Consider the following 22,151-nt stretch of genomic DNA (forward strand, 5'->3'; position numbering starts at 1 on the left):
CGTGTTTCGATTTTATCATGACATGAACGAAAACGTCATATACAATCCAAATAGAAAGTCTTGTACTTGGTACCCGCGCGGATCTTCCTAATTTATTTTTCTAGACTAGATTTAGGAATTTATATAGGGGGGACTTTGGCGCAACGGTAATGTTGTTACGTAAGTCATGGGTTCAAGTTCTGAAAACAACCCTTGTGTAAATACAAGGTAACGTTGCGTACAATACACCAAATGGTGGGACCCTTTTCTCGATCTTGTATATGCGGGAGCTTTAGTGTGAGGAGTTTATGTAGAAACTAATATCTCTAATTTTAGTTGTCATCGAACTTACCTTAGAGCATCCACATTCATTCCACCCATATGGGTGGTTTAAATAGACCCCACTTAATATATTATATTACTTCACACTTCTCAATATATATTTTTCAAATATCCATGCCACTCATCCAAAACTCTAAAATGGATCCCACTAAATTCATAATATACTATAAATATATATTTTACATTAATATGTATAATTCAAACAAATTATTTTAATTATATCAGAACACATTAAAAAGAAAACAACATATATTTAAAACAAAATTAAAAATATAGAAAAAATATTAAATAGCACAATACACGAACATTTTGTCACAAAAAAAATAAAAAATGCAAAGACATTAAAATAAACTACTAGCGCAAAATATAATGAACGTTTAAAATAATTTTTAATTGTGGTTATTCTCATGCCCAAAACGTTCCCATATGTGTTCTATCAAGTCTTGTTGAAGGTGTCGATGAATTTGCTTATCGCGAACATGGTGTCTTCTACGTAGAAACTCTTGAAAATCACTGTTACAATCGTCGGGTGGTGCAGTTGGATCATTGCCTAGATGATCATAAGAATAATCAAAGTTGCCACCATATGTGGCACGTTCATCTTCAACAATCATGTTGTGCAATATGATGCACGTATCCATTATGCGCTTCAGTGAATCGAGGTGCCAAGATCGAGCCGGATTACATATGATCGCAAATCGCGATTGGAGGACTCCAAATGCTCGTTCTATATCTTTCCTTGCACCTTCTTGATGTTGGGCAAACAATTTTCTCTTATCTCCTTGTGGCATTGAGACACTTTTCACAAATGTAGCCCATTCAGGATAAATGCCATCTGATAGATAATAACCCATGTTGTATTCAGTACGATTGACTGTATAATGGACATCAGGAGCTCGTCCTTGCATAACATCGTTGAAGACATCAGATTGGTTAAGCACATTGATATCGTTGTTTGAACCCGCTACCCCAAAGAATGCGTGCCAAATCCATAAGTCTTGTGAAGCAACTGCTTCAAGCATAACCGTGGGTTTACCATGATCACCTCGAACATATTGCCCTTTCAATGCAACTGGGCAATTTTTCCATTCCCAATGCATACAATCAATACTCCCCAACATACCTGGAAAACCGCGTGCCTCCCCCATCTGCAACAAGCGTTCGATGTCTTCTGTGGTTGGCTTTCGCAAATATTGTGACCCGAATACACTTATCACACCCCTTATAAACTTATCAACACACTTTAGTGTCGTGGTTTCACCAATTCTCAAATATTCATCCACATTATCGGCAGATGTTCCATATGCCAGCATACGAATAACAGCAGTGCATTTTTGTAGGGGTGAAATACTTGGTCTACCAGTTGCGTCAACCTTCGGCTGAAAATATTCATCATGTTGGCTAAGAGCTTCAACTATACGAAGGAAAACATGTTTACGCATTCGGTACCTTCGACGGAATTGCTCATCTGTGAAAACCGGAGTTTCTGAAAAATAATCATTGAATAACCGCTTATGTCCTTCTTCACGATTCCTCTCTATGTTCCTTCTTTGGCGTCTGGGCCTACTTGAGCTCGCAAACTCTTCTTCCGGATTACTTTCAAAGTAAAGCCTCACAAGTTCTTCATCCATGCCATCATTCATATAATCCATGAACATTTTTGCAATATGAGATGAATTGGAAGGATCCATTTGAAGAGAAGTTTGATACTGAATGTGAATAAAGAAAAAAGTTAAGAATTTTTTTTTGTGAAAAGGGAATGAAGTTGGAAATGATTGTGAAGTTTGTTATACATGTTATAACATTTATAAGGATATGAAAAACGGCTAGTTTGAATAACGGCTAATTTGACTAAAATTGAGTTTGAATAACGGCTAGTTGGAATAACGGCTAGTTTGACTAAAATTGAATTTGAATAACCGTTAGTTTGATTAAAATTGATGATTTTAAACACTGCTGTATGGTTTATATACTACAATTCACTATAATATGATTTTAAATACTACCACCGTTACATACTGGATGCATATAGTGCCTAGTTCTTTCTTATACTATATAACACGTCACACACCAAATGCATATAGTTCTCATGTTTCTTCAAGCTTTTTTCTTTTTAATAATTCATATACTAAAAATATAAAACTTACAATAAATCCAACATAAATAATAATTAAGTCCAACATACATAGAAATGACTGGTCACATACTAAAAATTAAAATATCCCTCTAATCGATTACGTCAAATATACATAATAAAATCACTTAAGTCCATATTTATCTCTAATCACGCTACACAAAAATTCATAATCTTGTAGTTGTCTTGGATTCATATTTGATGTATCCTTCGAGAGTATTTCTAAATCATTGATCTTCATCCTTTCCCTATCATTCTCGGCCTTCTGCAACTCTGCATCAACCCTTTTCCTCTCTATCTCAACTTTTTCACTTTCAATGCGCACATAATCACGTGCAAAAACTGACATTATTTCAGTTCTTTTGTTCATGTCATTTTTCAAAGCATCAAATATAGGAGTAGACTTCTCCACAAACTTTTCTTTTTCCTTCCTTTTGGCTGCCTTTTGACCGAGTGGACGTAATGATGGATTGTGTTCGCTTGTTGGCGTCGGTGGGTTAGAAGATGATGAATATTCTCCAGAAGCTGAATTCTTTGTTCTTTTTGCAGAATGTTCTGGTAAACCTGCAAGCCACTTGGGTTCATCTTTCAATAATCTCCATGCATTCTCAAATGCGAAATTTTCTTTAGTGTCTTGGAAATAAATATCTTTTGTAGCCGAAATAATGTCGCTCTCGGAGGTACCGCTTTTCTTTAGAGTGATGGCATCTTTGTAGCACCCAACAAACTTATTCACAGAGAGATTAATCCTTTTGTGCCATCGACCTTTTAGTGACGTTGGATTCCTCTCTTGAAAATTCTTGTCGCGATAGTTGTTATAAGCTTCACTAATCCTCTTCCAAAAACTATCTCCTCTTTGATCAATCCCAACAATTGGATCCTTTGAAATATTAAGCCATGATTGAATGAGAAGTTCATCCTCCTTTGGTTGAAATCTTACTTTTGAAGTATTCGCAACCGATGTAGTTCTAACTTCTTCATTAAGGTTAATAGTTTCCAAGCCACCTTGAGTGCAAACTTGTGGTGTTTCAAGCTCTTGATCATTTAATTGCACACCACTACTACCCATTTGAACCCCATGAGGCATATTGGAACTATTTGGTGGAGAAGAAAATTGTTGATAGGGGTAAGGTGATGTATGACATGGATAATTTCCAAAGTGTTGATTATTTTGTGGATTTGAGATAGAAGTAGAATTTTGAAAGTTTGGGTTATAATTTAGATTTTGGATATTGGATGTATTTTCATAGGATGATGTATTTTGTTGATTTTGGATAGGTGGAGAATTGCCAAAATTTTGCATGTTATTGAACCAAAAATCTTGGTGATTGGGGTTCATTTTGCAAAAGAAATGTATAGAAGAAACAATTAAAAAGGGGTAAAATAAATAGTTCAAATATAGAGCAAATGTGAATGAAAAATTGAATAGTTAAAACTAACTTTTATAACCAAAAAAACAGAGTTAATTTAATTGTAAACTAGTTCAAAATTAATATAAATGCAACGGTAATATATTGAGAAGCAGTTGGTAATTATATTGAGAAGCAACGATAATATATGGAAAAATTGAAGGAAAAGTGCCGTTGGTAATTTTTTTCCGAACAAGTGTGCCATTGGTAATTAATTGAGAAGCAATTGAAAAGGGAAAAAGATTGGTGAACACACTAATAAGTGTACACCCCTCCTACCACCTCTTATTTGGCAAATTTTTTTTTTAAAATAAGGATACAACAGTGACATGGCAAAGAAACCAAAAAAAAAAAAAAACAACAAATGAAATTAAAAAGGGAGAAACTTTAGATCAGAATTCGTTTTCCCTTCCCTTCTGTAAGAAATCGCCGCGCCGCTCTCTCTTCCGTCTGTAATCGTCGCGCCGCTCTCTGTTCCGTCTGTAATCGCCGCGCCGCTCTCTCTCCCCTGGGTAATCGCCGGCCGCTCTCTCTCCCCTCTGTAATCGCTGCTCTCTCTCCCGTGGGTAATCGCCGGCCGCTCTCTCTCCCCTCTGTAATCGCTCTCTCCCCCTCAACTAAAACTGCGATCTTCTCCCACTCGTCTTACCTCCTCCGAAACAAACATCGTTCTTCCCAAACAAACTGCTATCTTCTCCAACCCCATCTTCTCTCACAGTCGAAAAGTCAATCTCACCGTCGAAGACTCAATTTCTCTGTTCAAGGTGAGATTTATCTCAAATTTGTTCTTCAAATTGTGGGTTGAGGTTTTGTAGCTAGGATTTGCTCACTATTTTATATATGGGGTTTGGCTACAAATATGAAATGTATTTCATTTAATTATGCTCATCTAAATTCTGAAGAAACTGTGAAAATTATATGGTTTGAAGTTGATTGTGATAAAAAATGAAATATGCCCTTATAGTCATGGTCATATCATATTAATTGTGTAGATTCTTATTGCATCTTTTAGTTTGAGTTTTGTTTGCTACATAACATTTCTCAGTTGATACAAGAATGCATTAAACTTTTCATATTGTTTTAAGGTTTGAGTTAGTGAGAATTTAGGGTTAAATGAAGAAATTTAGGGTATGATACTGTATGATTGTTGCATTTTTGGGTTGTTGATGATTATCATTGTATTGTTGTTAGTACAAAATCATAAGTTTTCCCCAATTTTTGTAGTTTGATTGTGGTTGTTCCTCTAAATGATATCACTTAGAGTTGGTGTCAAATTCTTAATCAAAAGAATTGTGGTCACACTTGTGTTAAAAAATGGTCAAAGTGTTGGAAATTTGAAGGAAAAAAATGTGGTTACGTATATGTTAAAATATGGTTAAGTGCAGATAAATTTTTGTAAGTATGTATATGATAACAAAGATAGGAAAACATTAACTTGTCACACTGTTATTTCCATAACGTTCTTCAATTTTTGTGGAAAACGTGTGATTATAAAATGTGTTTGTATTTTAGTTATAAGATAAAAATTTTCAAATCGTTCTTGTAACGTGTGTTGAGAATTGGACATTTGTGTGTGTTTTAATTGTTGTTGATAGAAATTGTTTTTGTATACAACAGATAAGGTCAACATCATGAACGAAAACAAACGAAAAAGGGATGGTGGTGTTGGTGTAAGTACAATTTAATTAATGAGATGTTTAATGTGTATGTAACTGTTTGTGTTTTATGCCATTAATGAATGAATGATGTTCATTTTTCAGCCACAAATAAAGACTCAAATGCCCCGTACCAATAAGTTGGTAGATATAAACCGAAAATTATCTGATGCCCAAAGGAGTAGAATTATGAAAACTCCATTCCGATATCTGGTGGACATGAAGACCTATATAGGAATGAATGGTACTTTATTGAAGGAATTATTGCATAGGTGGGATGCAAGTAGCTTAGGATTTAGAGTAGGCGTTAGAACTGTGGCCTTTAAACATCTAGACCTTTGTTTGGCTCTAGGTTTGCCTATTTTAGGAGAATCTTTGCCGGAATCAATAGATAGTGATAGTCATGTTAGAACATTGTTTGATGTAAATGAAGTTATTGATATTGATAGTGTACATTCAAAGTTGAAGGTCCTTCAAGAAGAGGACAACATAGATGATTTTTGTAGAGTTTACATCCTATTTGCCTTGTGTGTCTTATATTTTCCGAAATCACATGGTAAAATTAAAAAAGAATTCTTTAACCTTGTTGATGATTTAGACGCTCTTAGTACCTATAATTGGGGTGTCGCTGTTTACGATGATTTAATGGAACACTTTAGTAGTGCGGCGTCAAAATACCATCAACAAAAGAATGATACAGTTTTACACATTTCTGGTTGCTCAGCCGTATTGCAGGTATGTAATATTGAATGAGTTATGTTTTTTTAATTATATCGATAGTTATGTCAAATATTGTTTATTTTAATTTAATCATTTGATTAGATATGGGCGGTTGAACATTTAAGCCTATGTAGTGGACCAAATAAGTGTTTTCCACGCATTAATAATTGGACCAAAGTGGAGGGAGGACATGTTGTAATCTCAAACATTTTTTCAAATGTGAAGGTTAGTAATTGCCTTTAGTATATTAACTCGGTATTGTGGTTTTATAGTTTAAATTTTCACATACAATTATGTTAATTTAACTTATTTAATGTGATTAGTTGGTTGAGGAATTGGTTCCAACGCAAGAAGACATGAAAAATGATGTCTTTGTTAAAGCCGTTAACCATTTTGAAGTTGGTATTGGAGATGGTGCATACCCTTTATTTGATGTGCAAGCTTATATGGCTGAACATCAAAGGTTGGTGGGCGAACAAAAAGATTTGCTTTCCCGTGTTTCAATCCTTGAGGATGATATGAGGATATTAAAAGAAAATAGTGTTCACGGTAGGGAAAATATTTCAAAAGAAAATGATGATGGGATGAAGTTGGATGATGAAGGTGTTGGGGAAGAGGAAAAAAAAATGGAAGAAGAAAATGATGATGGGATGAAGTTGAATGAAGAAGATGTGGCTGTAGAGGAAAAAAAATGGAAGAAGAAAATGATGATGGGATGAAGTTGGATGATGAAGTTATGGCTGAAGAGAAAAAAAAAAGGGAAGTAACGATTAAGTCACATTTGAAAAGGCTGTATTTGTTCTGCACACATGAAAAGGCTAAAGATATGTACGTGTATAATTTTTTTTAAGTATTTTAACTACATTTTATCATGTCGCGGTTTTTCAATCGAAGCTTTAACATAATCGATTAACATTTTCTTTTTCTTTTTTTAGGGTGATATGTGAGGTAGATGAAATGCGTTTATCCGGGGTGTTTTTCCAATGCATGAAGGCGAGGAAGTGGGTCAACTCAAATGTCTGTATTTTCCGTTAACCTTTATTTTTTTAATTTAGATTTTACTATATATGTTTGTTAACCGTTACTTAATTTGATTTATGTAATGCCTTAGGTTATTAATATTGCTGCCAAGACTATGATGTATGATGAAGTTCGAAAACATGGTTGTGTGAAGCGCTTAATTTTGAGTAATTATTTTTCGGTATGGAATTTTATCAAGTATAAAGCCAAACAACCCTGAAGAGTATTTAACTTTTATTATCCCATGCCTAACATTAATTATAATTGCAGTTTGAGGTGGTTGAAGATTTAAAGGCACATCCCGAAGGACGTAAAATCAAATGGACTGAGCGGAAATTCAAGATATATATGCCTTGTTGGACCAAGACACTTGAGGCGTTGTGGTTATCTGACTTTGTAAGTTTATATTTTAACTTTAAGTAATCATTATGCTATTGTAGGTGTAGATGGGAGGTGATGAATTTGTCTTTCATGATATATGTTTTTCATCTCTCTCATGTAATGTTTGTTGCTGTTTTGCGTTTCTGTGGCAGTGGATTTGGCAGTGAGGTTTTTCTATATGGGCTTTTGTTGTATTAGTTCGGTGGGGGGTTGGTTTTGTGTGGTTTTTTAATGTGGGGTCTCCGGTTATATTTGATGCCTATTGTAACTCCTTATTTTGCGATTTTTGTTTTCACCTTGCGACAACTCTGCCTAATAAATTTGATGTCAATGAAACAAAAAAAATTATGTGCGCCGAATTTGGTTTATGCAATGTGGTTGAGTAATTTTTATCATTAAAATTAGGTATTTGCACCAACCCATTTCGAGGACCACTGGACATGTTACGTCTTGGACCATAGGAAGAGGAAAATGTATGTGCTGGACTCGTTATACAATGATAGAAATGGCCCAAGGCAGCGTTTGGATAATGCGATGGTATATGTAATTCTTAATTAATTTGTTTTGGTTAATTTAGTGGTTAGTGTAATTAATGTTGATCAAATGAGAACATGTGTTTTTACAGAAAGTACGTTTTGAAGGGGTATTGGAATTTATGAATAAAGTACCGAACAATAAAGCAAATATGTTGGCACCTTCGTTGGAGGTTGTAGTGGTGGATTTACCAAAGCAAAAAAATTGGTTAGTGATGTCGAAAAACATGCCATGACTCATTGATATATTACTTGTGTTTAGGGTTTATTTGCCTAATATGGATTTTGTCAAATTTGCAGTCATGATTGTGGCGTTTATGTCCTTAAGTACTTGGAGATGTGGGATGGTCAAGCAAAATGGGGGCAGAAGAGTATGCCCGACTATTCATTGGTAATGCTTTAAATCTTCTTAAACATTGTGTTTTATTAGTTGTTGATTAATTAATAATATGTAAATATTGATATATATATATCCAAATAAAAACATTTACTTATCTGCAGGAGGATATCCTTCGGATTCGCAGTGACATTGTTTGTCGTTTGGTGCTTCATGAAGAAAATAAGCTGAGAAGTTTTGTATTAGATAATGCAATGTTACCCGCGGACTTATTGATCGATTAAACATACATTTTCTAACTTAATTGTGGTCGATTGTTAGTGATGTACATTTGACGAAGACATACTTTTTTTGGTTATTGATGGTCATCTATAAAAGATTATACTTGTTCATAAGACTGATAAATTAATTTGTATTGAATTTATGTACATAACTATTCTCCCTATCATAATTTATTTAATTTCTATCAGAACTTGGTTGGTCATCCAGGAAAAAAAAAATCTGGTCACATCTCAGTTTTAATAACATGTTCTAGGATAGTTAGCCAAAAATATGCTTTGTGTGACCACATTTTTTTCTTTACATGACCAGTATTTTTCGAGATATGAGAATTCGTCAGTCTTTAGGCGTGAAATACATGAAGCTTATAAAAGAAGTTGTTTATTGTTTGACATGTTTTTAGTGCAGTAATAAAATTTTGTATGACATGCTTTTAGTGCAGTGATTAAATGTGATTACAATGTTCCGGGTTAATATTTATAGCCGGTAAAGTATATTTAGCCAAAAATATGCTATGTCTGACCACATTTTTTCATTTATATGACCACTATTTTTCCAAATCTTTGAATTTGTTCGTCTTTAGGCGTAAAATACCTGCAGCGCATAAAAATTTGGCTATTGTTTGACAAGCTTTTAGTGCACTGATTAAAATGTTTCGGGTTTATTTATACCCGGTAAAGTAAAGTTAGCAAAAAATATGCTCTGTCTGACCACATTTTTATATTTACATGACGACTATTTTTCTAAATATTTTAATTTGTTCGTTGTTAGGCGTGAAATACTCACATCCCATAAAAAGTTGTTTATTGTATGACATGCTTGTAGGGCAGTGATTAAATGTGATTACAATGTTCCGGGTTAATATTTATAGCCGGTAAAGTAAATTTAGCCAAAAATCTGCTATGTCTGACCACATTTTTTCATTTATATGACCTCTATTTTTCCAAATTTTTGAATTAGTTCGTCTTTAGCCGTAAAATAGCCGCAGTGCATAAAAATTTGGCTATTGTTTGACATGGTTTTAATGCAGTGATAAAATGTGATTACAATGTTTCGGGTTGATTTATACCCGGTAAAGCAAAGTTAGCCAAAAATATGCTATGTCTGACCACATTTTTGCATTTATTTGACCACTATTTTTCCAAATATTTGAATTTGCTTAATATAATTTTTTAGGTTAAATTACACGAGTGGTCCTTTAAGTTTGAGGGTTGTAACAGTTCAGTTCATTAGTTTATTATTGTCACATGATGACTGTGCATCAACACTAGTTTTTACCTATGTTTATGTCGTTTTTATGGCATTTAGAGAGATAACTGCTTGTAAATCATGGTGACATAAGGCCAAAACAGGAATAAGACCTGAAAGAGAAGAAGCTGAGAAAAAGATGAAAAAGTTCTAAGCGTCAAGAATCGTGCCATGTTGAGGATATTTCGTGGCTCAATATGAAGAACGTGGGACAAGGTTTCAGCGCTGGAAATTTTGTGGCACGAAGCAATATGCAACGTGGCACGATGGTGGGCTTTTGAAACCATAAAATTCTTTCTATTTAAAGCCATCTGCGGCCAAGGATTAGGGGATCGATTGGGATTGCGATTTTGAGCATAGAAGACACCATGAGACCGAAGAACTAGCCCTGAATCTCATACAAACTCATAGTTGGTCCGGATTTATGTATGTTCACTCGTATTTATGCTTATAATTGTTAAGACATGAGTAGCTAAACTCTTAGTTTCATTGAGCTATGATAAACCTTTTGTAATACTTTATGAATCAGTAGTTGATACTCTCTTTATTATTAATGTTATTAAGTCTTTATTCAGAATTACTTGTGTTCATTGCTTTCATATAATTGCTTGTATGACTATTAACCCTAACTTCTTGAAATTACATGAATTGATATTAGGAATTGAATGACTATTAACCCTAACTTTTAATCCTGAAATGGTAATCCTGTTTGATTCAACATAGGAACCTAGAGATAGGAAATTGAGAATCATGAGTCATGAATTAACGTCTAAATTAGCTTGCGCGGTTATTCAATCGGTTAAGAGATTAAAATGTTATAACTTAGGAAAGGGTTTTGAGTCAAGAGATTGATCAAAACTACTTAGATAATTTGTCATAAAGATTAAATAGTAGTTAGTAATAAAGGGAGGTAAACTACTCATATAGAACAATAGCGGATTCATCGGCTTAATCATTCATCTCCAATCATCTTTCAAACAACTTTCACTTACTTTTGTTACACTCAAATCATCTGCCTAGGGCAACCAAAATAACTTTTACATATCCTAAACTAATAACATATTTGCTATAATTGGGAATTAATACAGTCCTTGTGGAACGATATTTATTATTACTTCGATAGTTATTTGTACACTTGTCAAATATCTATCATCACACATAAGTCTTTTAAGTTTGAGGTTCGTAACGTATTAGTCCTTAAGTTATTTTGGTCACACATACTTTTTAAGTTTAAAAATGTTTTCAAACTTAAAAGAGTTATGTGTGACAAAAATATTTTAAAAAACCAATATGTTACAAACCTCAAACTTAAAAAACTCAGGATTGGTTTGACGGTATAAACTTGATATATTAGAGTGTGTTCCTCCTTAAAGTTTCAGGTTCAATTATCTCTTGTGTCAATTTAGATTGACTAATTAGCCTTTTCAACTAATTTTTTATTTTAATTTCTAATAACTAATGAGATTAAATAATAAAAAATTTGTGAGGTTAAACACAACTCAATACGTGTATTGTTTCATAAACACAAATTCCAATCAATTCACATCAAGCCAAAAGAGTAAAAAATCGTAATCCCGCCTATTCTACTCTTTTCACTTAGTTATGCTCGATGGCTGATGGTCCTCCTATCTCGATCGATCATCCTTTATTACCCCCTGATGGAGAGCTTGATGACGGTGCTGCTCGTGTTGGTGTTTCGGATTCCGGGACCTTTGAAACAACAAATGTCGTCGCAATAGATGAATCGACGCCTACTATCGGTATGTCTTTTCAATCGGATGTGGATTGTAAGTCTTTTTATCGTGAATATGCTATCAAACAAGGGTTTGGGATTAAAACTAGAAATTCTAAGAAAGGGTCAGATGGCAAGTTAAAATATTTCATTCTAACGTGTGCAAGAGAAGGTCACCACAAATCGAACATAGCACCAACTTTGAAGACGAATCCAACGAAGAAAATTGATTGCTCAGCTAAGATAACGGTTGCTTTAAAGGAGGGTCTATGGACTATTCTGTCGTTTAATTCATCTCATAATCATGAGATAAGTCCAAGTAAATCACGGTTGTTTGCTGGCAATAAGAAGATTGATATGCATGCACAGCGGACAATTTTGATAAACGATGAGGCAGGTGTAAGGGTGAACAAAAGTTTCCGTTCAATGGTATGTGATGCCGGTGGTTACGAAAATCTAACATTTGTTGAGAGAGATGTCAGAAACTTTGTGGCTAAAGAAAGACGCCTTCTCGGAAAGGAAGGAGACGGTAGGGCACTTTTAAATTACTTTGCTAGAATGAGGGAATGCAACAAAGACTTTTTCTATGAGATTGACTTGGACGAGGACTTTCATGTGCAGAATGTTTTCTGGGCTGATGCACGTAGTAGGTCTGCCTATGAGTACTTTGGTGATGTTGTCACGTTCGATACCACCTACTTGACAAACAAATATGACATGCCATTTGCCCCATTTGTTGGTGTAAATCATCACGGGCAATCCATTTTACTAGGTTGCGGTCTTTTATCAGCTGAAGATACTAGGTCCTTTACCTGGTTGTTTGAAACATGGCTAAGGTGTATGTCTTCGAGGGCTCCAATGGGAATTGTAACTGATCAGTGCAAAGCAATGCAGAATGCAATCAAAGATGTGTTTCCTAATACTAGGCATAGGTGGTGTCTATGGCATATAATGAGTAAAATTGCTGAAAAATTGAAAGGATACGCACAGTACAAAGGAATAAAAAATGCTATGAAAAATTGTGTCTATGATTCTCTGCTAGTTGATGATTTTGTTATTGGGTGGACAACATTCATTGAAAAATATGGTTTGGGTGAAAATCTTTGGTTGAATACCATTTTCAAAGAGCGGGAAAGATGGGTACCATGTTATTTAAAACATGATTTCTGGGCCGGAATGTCAACAACACAGAGGAGTGAAAGTATGAATGCTTTTTTCGACGGTTACATTAATGCTAGAACTTCTCTCAGTCAATTTGTAAAGCAATACGACAACGCACTTCAAGACAAGGCTGAAAAGGAATACGAGGCAGATTTCCGGTCTTCAACCACAATCATTCCATGCGGGTCAAGTTCCACAATCGAGAGACAATTTCAAGTTGAGTACACTCATGCAAAGTATATGGAGATACAAGTAGAATTTCGTGGGAAATGCAACTGCTATTTCAAAGGTGTGACTACATTGGGTTTTACATCAACATACACTGTTCTAGAGGAGAGTATTGTCTGTGGTAAACCGAACGAAAGGAAGTACTGTGTTGATTTCAATTGCGAAGACAATAGTGTTACATGTACTTGTTTGCTGTTTGAGTTCAGAGGCGTTTTGTGCAGACATTCGCTTTTCGTACTTGGTCAGCTAAGAGTGAAACAGGTTCCGTCTAAATTTATCTTGCCAAGATGGAGTAAAAATGTGAAGAGAAAATATGCACACATGAAGACAAGTTACAATGCCAAAAATCTACAACCACACATAGAAAGATTTGAAGGTCTTTGCAAGGTATTTTATGAAATTGCAGAATGTGCGGCTGAGACACCTAGTCAAACGACAAATTTGTATGAAGAGATGATCAAATGGTCTAGCAAGAAGTTGGGCAAAATTACTTCACAGGCAGATTGTGGTGTGGGAGGGGATGATAGCTTAAACACAATGGAGGACTCATTATCTCAGCAACCTGAACAACCAATTCTCAATCCGTTAAAAGTTCCACGTAAGGGACGTCCTCGAACTAATCGTCGGTTGTCCACCACTGAAAAGATTGTAAAGAAAAAAAGTAAACGGCTAAGAAAAAAACCAGATGTTTTGTTCTTGGAAGTAAGTTGGTGTTAACCTATTACTATTGTGATTACATTTATTTTTTTAATAGTAATACAATGTTAATTATGTTAAATGTAATTTATATTTGACTTTGTAATACAGCCTACAACACATCCTATGTCTATAAATGATGGGTTTCAAGCGTACGGTGATACGGTTAACTACTTCTCATCCCAACAGTCAACTACTGGTTTTATGTCATTACTTGCATCAGTGGGCAAAGATGTGCCCACAGCTGAATTTTAAGGTGGCTGTTTGACTTTAAGCATGGCTTAATATTGCATTAAACACGATTTTCAGTCGACTAATTGTTTGTGATTCACTTTTGCAGGACGTACCACGTAATTAGTCATAATTCTATGTTTTGGATAGATATGGTATTTTTTGGACAGATCCTCAACGACTACTTGTTAATATGAATGGAATCACCCTTTTTTGTGTATAGTACGTTCCAATATTGTACTTTTTATAAGATAGATACTATGTTTTCTTTTTGTAGGCCAGTTAATATAATCACGGCCATTTACACCTTTGAATTACTTAGGGCATCATATTTTGAGAGGTGTGGTCGGTACTCATAGAGACGACCAATTTTGTAGCCAGGAAATACTTATGGTTACACCTTTGACAAATTATGGTTATATTGTTAATTTTTCTGGTTATATGTAATTCACATGTGTATAAAATATTGACTCGACCGAAATTCTTAGTGAGATAATCTCAATGTTGCCACTATATTTGCACCTTTGAATTATTAAGGTAATCATATTTTGAAAGGTGAGGTCGATACTTGTAGAGACGATCAATTTTGAAGCCAGTAAAAAAATATGGTTACACCTTTGACAGATTACGGTTATATTGTTGATTTTACTGGTTATATGTAATTCATGTATGGATAAAAACTCAATTCGACCCAAAATATCTGTGAGGTAATCACATAGTTGCCTGAATATTTGCACCTTTCAATTTTCTATAGCATCATGTATAGATGTCGCAAATGGAATATAGAATAGATTGTAATAATAAAACAAAAAAACTAACAAACATACACATATTTACATAATTTCAACAATGCACTAAAAACAACGTAGTAAAACATAAAAAACTTTCCAACATAGACACATTTAGATAAATCCAACATTGTGGTCACACAAACAAGAATGGAATCATAGAGTAATATCTTACATAAGTGGAAAAGTTTTAACAAACATAACTTAAGTGATAAATTTGAAAAAGTTATTCCTCATCAGAATTTGATAAATACTCATCTGTGGATAAGATGACCTCTTCCTCGACAGCCGAGAGACACTTTCTATTTGCATATAGAAAGCGTTTGCACACTGCGAGCATCCCATATCGTACCCTCCTTATAGCCATTATATTGTTTTCCAATCTTATGCGAAGTAAGGCTTTCTCCATAATGTCGAACTGAGGGGGGGTTATGGTGCCACATCTGAATAGCAAGCAAATCAGGAATTGGTGCCTCTAACTCGTTTAGATCGGCCTGAAGATTAGTAGACTCTTTTGATCGAAGTCTCCATTCCTTTCTAATTGCTTTCTTTGCTAAAATTTGGTTATTTTGATTCTCGTAGGACCATTCTAGATCACGAAGAAGGTATCTATAGTCTCTCATTTTGGTAAGATGAATAAACTATTAACAGAGAGCATTAAAATGATATTGGTGAAGTATGAGAGCACATGGCACTATAACGTGGATAAATAGTGGCAAAGTCACTCATGCTCATGCTTAGGCAACGGGAGAATCTAGACATTTGATATATGTGGACCTAAAATAGTCCATCAATGTACCAAAATTTTAAATTCTGTCTGATTGTATACTTTGTAAGTAAAAATAGTCTCTAACATTAAAATACTTTATTAGTATTGTCATATTAACCCTTCAATATATTTATTTATTGTCACTTCAGGAACAATAATGACTTAGAAAGTACAAGATCAGAGAGTATTTTAGAATTTTAATACATTGAAAGACTATTATAACTATTTGTTACACATTTTGGGATCAAAATAACTATTAATATTGTCACTCATGTTCATTATTCAATGTTTATAGGTACTGTAATATATTCGTTAATAGACAGCATGTGAACATACAGTGGCAAAGAGACAAAATATACATCAAAGTAAAAGGACCCCCCACCCCACAATAGTAGTGCTTCACCAATATTTCCCTCTTATTTCACATCTCATACAAGCACATCAGTCAATTATTGTGTTTTATGTGGTAAATTTTCCAACAGTCAAGATTCTCATGATTCTCATTATTCCACATCAAACTCATGCTAATGAGTCAAGATTCTCATGATTCCATTCAACGAGATCACGTGGTTATATGACTCATGCTGTAAGTGCCATACACTTGTGCTTTAATGTGAGTTCAGTGTTCATTTTTCTACAATGGATGAAGATTGGTTTGGAATTGAATGGGAGTTTCATGCTTTCTCTAAGTTTCAAGGAACAAGGTACAGTCCAGCAGAAATGGTAGAATGCATGGGTCGAGTGTGGGCATTGGAGCGAAATATGTTTCAATATTGTCTATGCCCACAAGAACGATTCTCACTCGCAAACATGAACCAATATCGTAGAGAGTGGGAATACCGCATGGAAGAGTCTGCACGTCTTAGGCAATCTTTACGTCAACAAGGCCAAAGAAGACCAAAACAACGTTCATCAGAAATCACAAGAGACAGTGATGAGTCGCTCGAACTGGCCATTAACATCATACGCAACGAGAACAATCAGATGCAAATTCGTCTCAACAAATGTCTAAATTCAAGGGAAGTTGAATTACGTGGAATAGAGCATCTCCGTCAATACTGGACAGATGGTGATTTATCCGATGAGTAATAATTTATATTTATGGTTCGCAATGTTATGACTATCTCCATCTATTGTTAGGACTATCTCCATTAAACCACATGTATTGTACCATTTCAACTATCCATCTATATAATTGTTCTACCTTAGTTTATATATGTCCTCATCCATCCATTTATATCATTGTAAGTGTTGTAAATAGTGGTCACACATGTGTAAAATTCTGGTCATGCGTGCCATATATTTGGCTAGTTTATCATTCCCATGTGTAACTAATCCTGTTTTATGAGAATCGAACACATAATCTCATCTGAACACTGCACTAAAAGCCTTTCCAACCAGAAATAATTAGTTTTACAACATGCACGTTCATCACGCCTAATGTAGGACAAGTTCTAATTTATGAAAAATTAGTGGTCACACATGTGTAAAATTCTGGTCATACGTGCCATATATTTGGCTAGTTTATCATTCCCATGTGTAACTAATCCTGTTTTATGAGAATCGAACACATAATCTCATCTGAACACTGCACTAAAAGCCTTTCCAACCAGAAATAATTAGTTTTACAACATGCACGTTCATCACGCCTAATGTCGGACAAGTTCTAATTTATGAAAAAATAGTGGTCACACATGTGTAAAATTCTGGTCATACGTGCCATATATTTGGCTAGTTTATCATTCCCATGTGTAACTAATCCTGTTTTATGAGAATCGAACACATAATCTCATCTGAACACTGCACTAAAAGCCTTTCCAACCAGAAATAATTAGTTTTACAACATGCACGTTCATCACGCCTAATGTCGGACAAGTTCTAATTTATGCAAAATTAGTGGTCACACATGTGTAAAATTCTGGTCATGCGTGCCATATATTTGGCTAGTTTATCATTCCCATGTGTAACTAATCCTGTTTTATGAGAATCGAACACATAATCTCATCTGAACACTGCACTAAAAGCCTTTCCAACCAGAAATAATTAGTTTTACAACATGCACGTTCATCACGCCTAATGTCGGACAAGTTCTAATTTATGCAAAAATAGTGGTCACACATGTGTAAAATTCTGGTCATGCGTGCCATATATTTGGCTAGTTTATCATTCCCATGTGTAACTAATCCTGTTTTATGAGAATCGAACACATAATCTCATCTGAACACTGCACTAAAAGCCTTTCCAACCAGAAATAATTAGTTTTACAACATGCACGTTCATCACGCCTAAGGACGGACAAGTTCTAATTTATGAAAAAATAGTGGTCACACATGTGTAAAATTCTGGTCATGCGTGCCATATATTTGGCTAGTTTATCATTCCCATGTGTAACTAATCCTGTTTTATGAGAATCGAACACATAATCTCATCTGAACACTGCACTAAAAGCCTTTCCAACCAGAAATAATTAGTTTTACAACATGCACGTTCATCACGCCTAATGTCGGACAAGTTCTAATTTATGCAAAAATAGTGGTCACACATGTGTAAAATTCTGGTCATGCGTGCCATATATTTGGCTAGTTTATCATTCCCATGTGTAACTAATCCTGTTTTATGAGAATCGAACACATAATCTCATCTGAACACTGCACTAAAAGCCTTTCCAACCAGAAATAATTAGTTTTACAACATGCACGTTCATCACGCCTAATGTCGGACAAGTTCTAATTTATGCAAAAATAGTGGTCACACATGTGTAAAATTTTGGTCATGCGTGCCATATATTTGGCTAGTTTATCATTCCCATGTGTAACTAATCCTGTTTTATGAGAATCAAACACATAATCTCATCTGAACACTGCACTAAAAGCCTTTCCAACCAGAAATAATTAGTTTTACAACATGCACGTTCATCACGCCTAAGGACGGACAAGTTCTAATTTATGAAAAAATAGTGGTCACACATGTGTAAAATTCTGGTCATCCGTGCCATATATTTGGCTAGTTTATCATTCCCATGTGTAACTAATCCTGTTTTATGAGAATCGAACACATAATTTCATCTGAACACTGCACTAAAAGCCTTTCCAACCAGAAATAATTAGTTTTACAACATGCACGTTCATCACGCCTAATGTCGGACAAGTTCTAATTTATGCAAAAATAGTGGTCACACATGTGTAAAATTCTGGTCATGCGTGCCATATATTTGGCTAGTTTATCATTCCCATGTGTAACTAATCCTGTTTTATGAGAATCAAACACATAATCTCATCTGAACACTGCACTAAAAGCCTTTCCAACCAGAAATAATTAGTTTTACAACATGCACGTTCATCACGCCTAAGGACGGACAAGTTCTAATTTATGAAAAAATAGTGGTCACACATGTGTAAAATTCTGGTCATCCGTGCCATATATTTGGCTAGTTTATCATTCCCATGTGTAACTAATCCTGTTTTATGAGAATCGAACACATAATTTCATCTGAACACTGCACTAAAAGCCTTTCCAACCAGAAATAATTAGTTTTACAACATGCACGTTCATCACGCCTAATGTAGGACAAGTTCTAATTTATGAAAAATTAGTGGTCACACATGTGTAAAATTCTGGTCATACGTGCCATATATTTGGCTAGTTTATCATTCCCATGTGTAACTAATCCTGTTTTATGAGAATCGAACACATAATCTCATCTGAACACTGCACTAAAAGCCTTTCCAACCAGAAATAATTAGTTTTACAACATGCACGTTCATCACGCCTAATGTCGGACAAGTTCTAATTTATGAAAAAATAGTGGTCACACATGTGTAAAATTCTGGTCATACGTGCCATATATTTGGCTAGTTTATCATTCCCATGTGTAACTAATCCTGTTTTATGAGAATCGAACACATAATCTCATCTGAACACTGCACTAAAAGCCTTTCCAACCAGAAATAATTAGTTTTACAACATGCACGTTCATCACGCCTAATGTCGGACAAGTTCTAATTTATGCAAAAATAGTGGTCACACATGTGTAAAATTCTGGTCATGCGTGCCATATATTTGGCTAGTTTATCATTCCCATGTGTAACTAATCCTGTTTTATGAGAATCGAACACATAATCTCATCTGAACACTGCACTAAAAGCCTTTCCAACCAGAAATAATTAGTTTTACAACATGCACGTTCATCACGCCTAAGGACGGACAAGTTCTAATTTATGAAAAAATATTGGTCACACATGTGTAAAATTCTGGTCATCCGTGCCATATATTTGGCTAGTTTATCATTCCCATGTGTAACTAATCCTGTTTTATGAGAATCGAACACATAATTTCATCTGAACACTGCACTAAAAGCCTTTCCAACCAGAAATAATTAGTTTTACAACATGCACGTTCATCACGCCTAATGTCGGACAAGTTCTAATTTATGAAAAATTAGTGGTCACACATGTGTAAAATTCTGGTCATACGTGCCATATATTTGGCTAGTTTATCATTCCCATGTGTAACTAATCCTGTTTTATGAGAATCGAACACATAATCTCATCTGAACACTGCACTAAAAGCCTTTCCAACCAGAAATAATTAGTTTTACAACATGCACGTTCATCACGCCTAATGTCGGACAAGTTCTAATTTATGCAAAAATAGTGGTCACACATGTGTAAAATTCTGGTCATGCGTGCCATATATTTGGCTAGTTTATCATTCCCATGTGTAACTAATCCTGTTTTATGAGAATCGAACACATAATCTCATCTGAACACTGCACTAAAAGCCTTTCCAACCAGAAATAATTAGTTTTACAACATGCACGTTCATCACGCCTAATGTCGGACAAGTTCTAATTTATGCAAAAATAGTGGTCACACATGTGTAAAATTCTGGTCATGCGTGCCATATATTTGGCTAGTTTATCATTCCCATGTGTAACTAATCCTGTTTTATGAGAATCAAACACATAATCTCATCTGAACACTGCACTAAAAGCCTTTCCAACCAGAAATAATTAGTTTTACAACATGCACGTTCATCACGCCTAAGGACGGACAAGTTCTAATTTATGAAAAAATAGTGGTCACACATGTGTAAAATTCTGGTCATCCGTGCCATATATTTGGCTAGTTTATCATTCCCATGTGTAACTAATCCTGTTTTATGAGAATCGAACACATAATTTCATCTGAACACTGCACTAAAAGCCTTTCCAACCAGAAATAATTAGTTTTACAACATGCACGTTCATCACGCCTAATGTAGGACAAGTTCTAATTTATGAAAAATTAGTGGTCACACATGTGTAAAATTCTGGTCATACGTGCCATATATTTGGCTAGTTTATCATTCCCATGTGTAACTAATCCTGTTTTATGAGAATCGAACACATAATCTCATCTGAACACTGCACTAAAAGCCTTTCCAACCAGAAATAATTAGTTTTACAACATGCACGTTCATCACGCCTAATGTCGGACAAGTTCTAATTTATGAAAAAATAGTGGTCACACATGTGTAAAATTCTGGTCATACGTGCCATATATTTGGCTAGTTTATCATTCCCATGTGTAACTAATCCTGTTTTATGAGAATCGAACACATAATCTCATCTGAACACTGCACTAAAAGCCTTTCCAACCAGAAATAATTAGTTTTACAACATGCACGTTCATCACGCCTAATGTCGGACAAGTTCTAATTTATGCAAAAATAGTGGTCACACATGTGTAAAATTCTGGTCATGCGTGCCATATATTTGGCTAGTTTATCATTCCCATGTGTAACTAATCCTGTTTTATGAGAATCGAACACATAATCTCATCTGAACACTGCACTAAAAGCCTTTCCAACCAGAAATAATTAGTTTTACAACATGCACGTTCATCACGCCTAAGGACGGACAAGTTCTAATTTATGAAAAAATATTGGTCACACATGTGTAAAATTCTGGTCATCCGTGCCATATATTTGGCTAGTTTATCATTCCCATGTGTAACTAATCCTGTTTTATGAGAATCGAACACATAATTTCATCTGAACACTGCACTAAAAGCCTTTCCAACCAGAAATAATTAGTTTTACAACATGCACGTTCATCACGCCTAATGTCGGACAAGTTCTAATTTATGAAAAATTAGTGGTCACACATGTGTAAAATTCTGGTCATACGTGCCATATATTTGGCTAGTTTATCATTCCCATGTGTAACTAATCCTGTTTTATGAGAATCGAACACATAATCTCATCTGAACACTGCACTAAAAGCCTTTCCAACCAGAAATAATTAGTTTTACAACATGCACGTTCATCACGCCTAATGTCGGACAAGTTCTAATTTATGCAAAAATAGTGGTCACACATGTGTAAAATTCTGGTCATGCGTGCCATATATTTGGCTAGTTTATCATTCCCATGTGTAACTAATCCTGTTTTATGAGAATCGAACACATAATCTCATCTGAACACTGCACTAAAAGCCTTTCCAACCAGAAATAATTAGTTTTACAACA

General features: G+C 34.8%; 3 protein-coding genes across 3 annotated transcripts; 2 read left to right on the forward strand and 1 right to left on the reverse strand.

Annotated features, from left to right (window-relative positions):
* Positions 1-643: 643 nt before the first annotated feature.
* LOC112417917 (uncharacterized) lies at positions 644-2,063 on the reverse strand. The gene has a single exon (XM_024774087.2). It carries the CDS (start codon positions 2,010-2,012, stop codon positions 711-713), a length of 1,302 nt encoding a protein of 433 aa, XP_024629855.1. The 5' UTR covers positions 2,013-2,063; the 3' UTR covers positions 644-710.
* A 6,207-nt stretch (positions 2,064-8,270) lies between these two features.
* LOC120576834 (ubiquitin-like-specific protease ESD4) lies at positions 8,271-8,902 on the forward strand. The gene is made up of 3 exons (XM_039827376.1): positions 8,271-8,381; positions 8,474-8,564; positions 8,675-8,902. The coding sequence occupies exons 1-3, from the start codon at positions 8,296-8,298 to the stop codon at positions 8,792-8,794; spliced, it is 297 nt and encodes a 98-aa protein (XP_039683310.1). The 5' UTR covers positions 8,271-8,295; the 3' UTR covers positions 8,795-8,902.
* A 2,744-nt stretch (positions 8,903-11,646) lies between these two features.
* On the forward strand, positions 11,647-14,109 carry LOC120577050 (protein FAR1-RELATED SEQUENCE 5-like). The gene is made up of 2 exons (XM_039827953.1): positions 11,647-13,860; positions 13,966-14,109. Exons 1-2 carry the CDS (start codon positions 11,647-11,649, stop codon positions 14,107-14,109), a joined length of 2,358 nt encoding a protein of 785 aa, XP_039683887.1.
* The last annotated feature ends 8,042 nt before the right edge of the window (positions 14,110-22,151 follow it).

This window comes from Medicago truncatula, chromosome 7, assembly GCF_003473485.1.
Source record: "Medicago truncatula cultivar Jemalong A17 chromosome 7, MtrunA17r5.0-ANR, whole genome shotgun sequence".
In the NCBI taxonomy this organism is placed as follows: Eukaryota; Viridiplantae; Streptophyta; class Magnoliopsida; order Fabales; family Fabaceae; genus Medicago; species Medicago truncatula.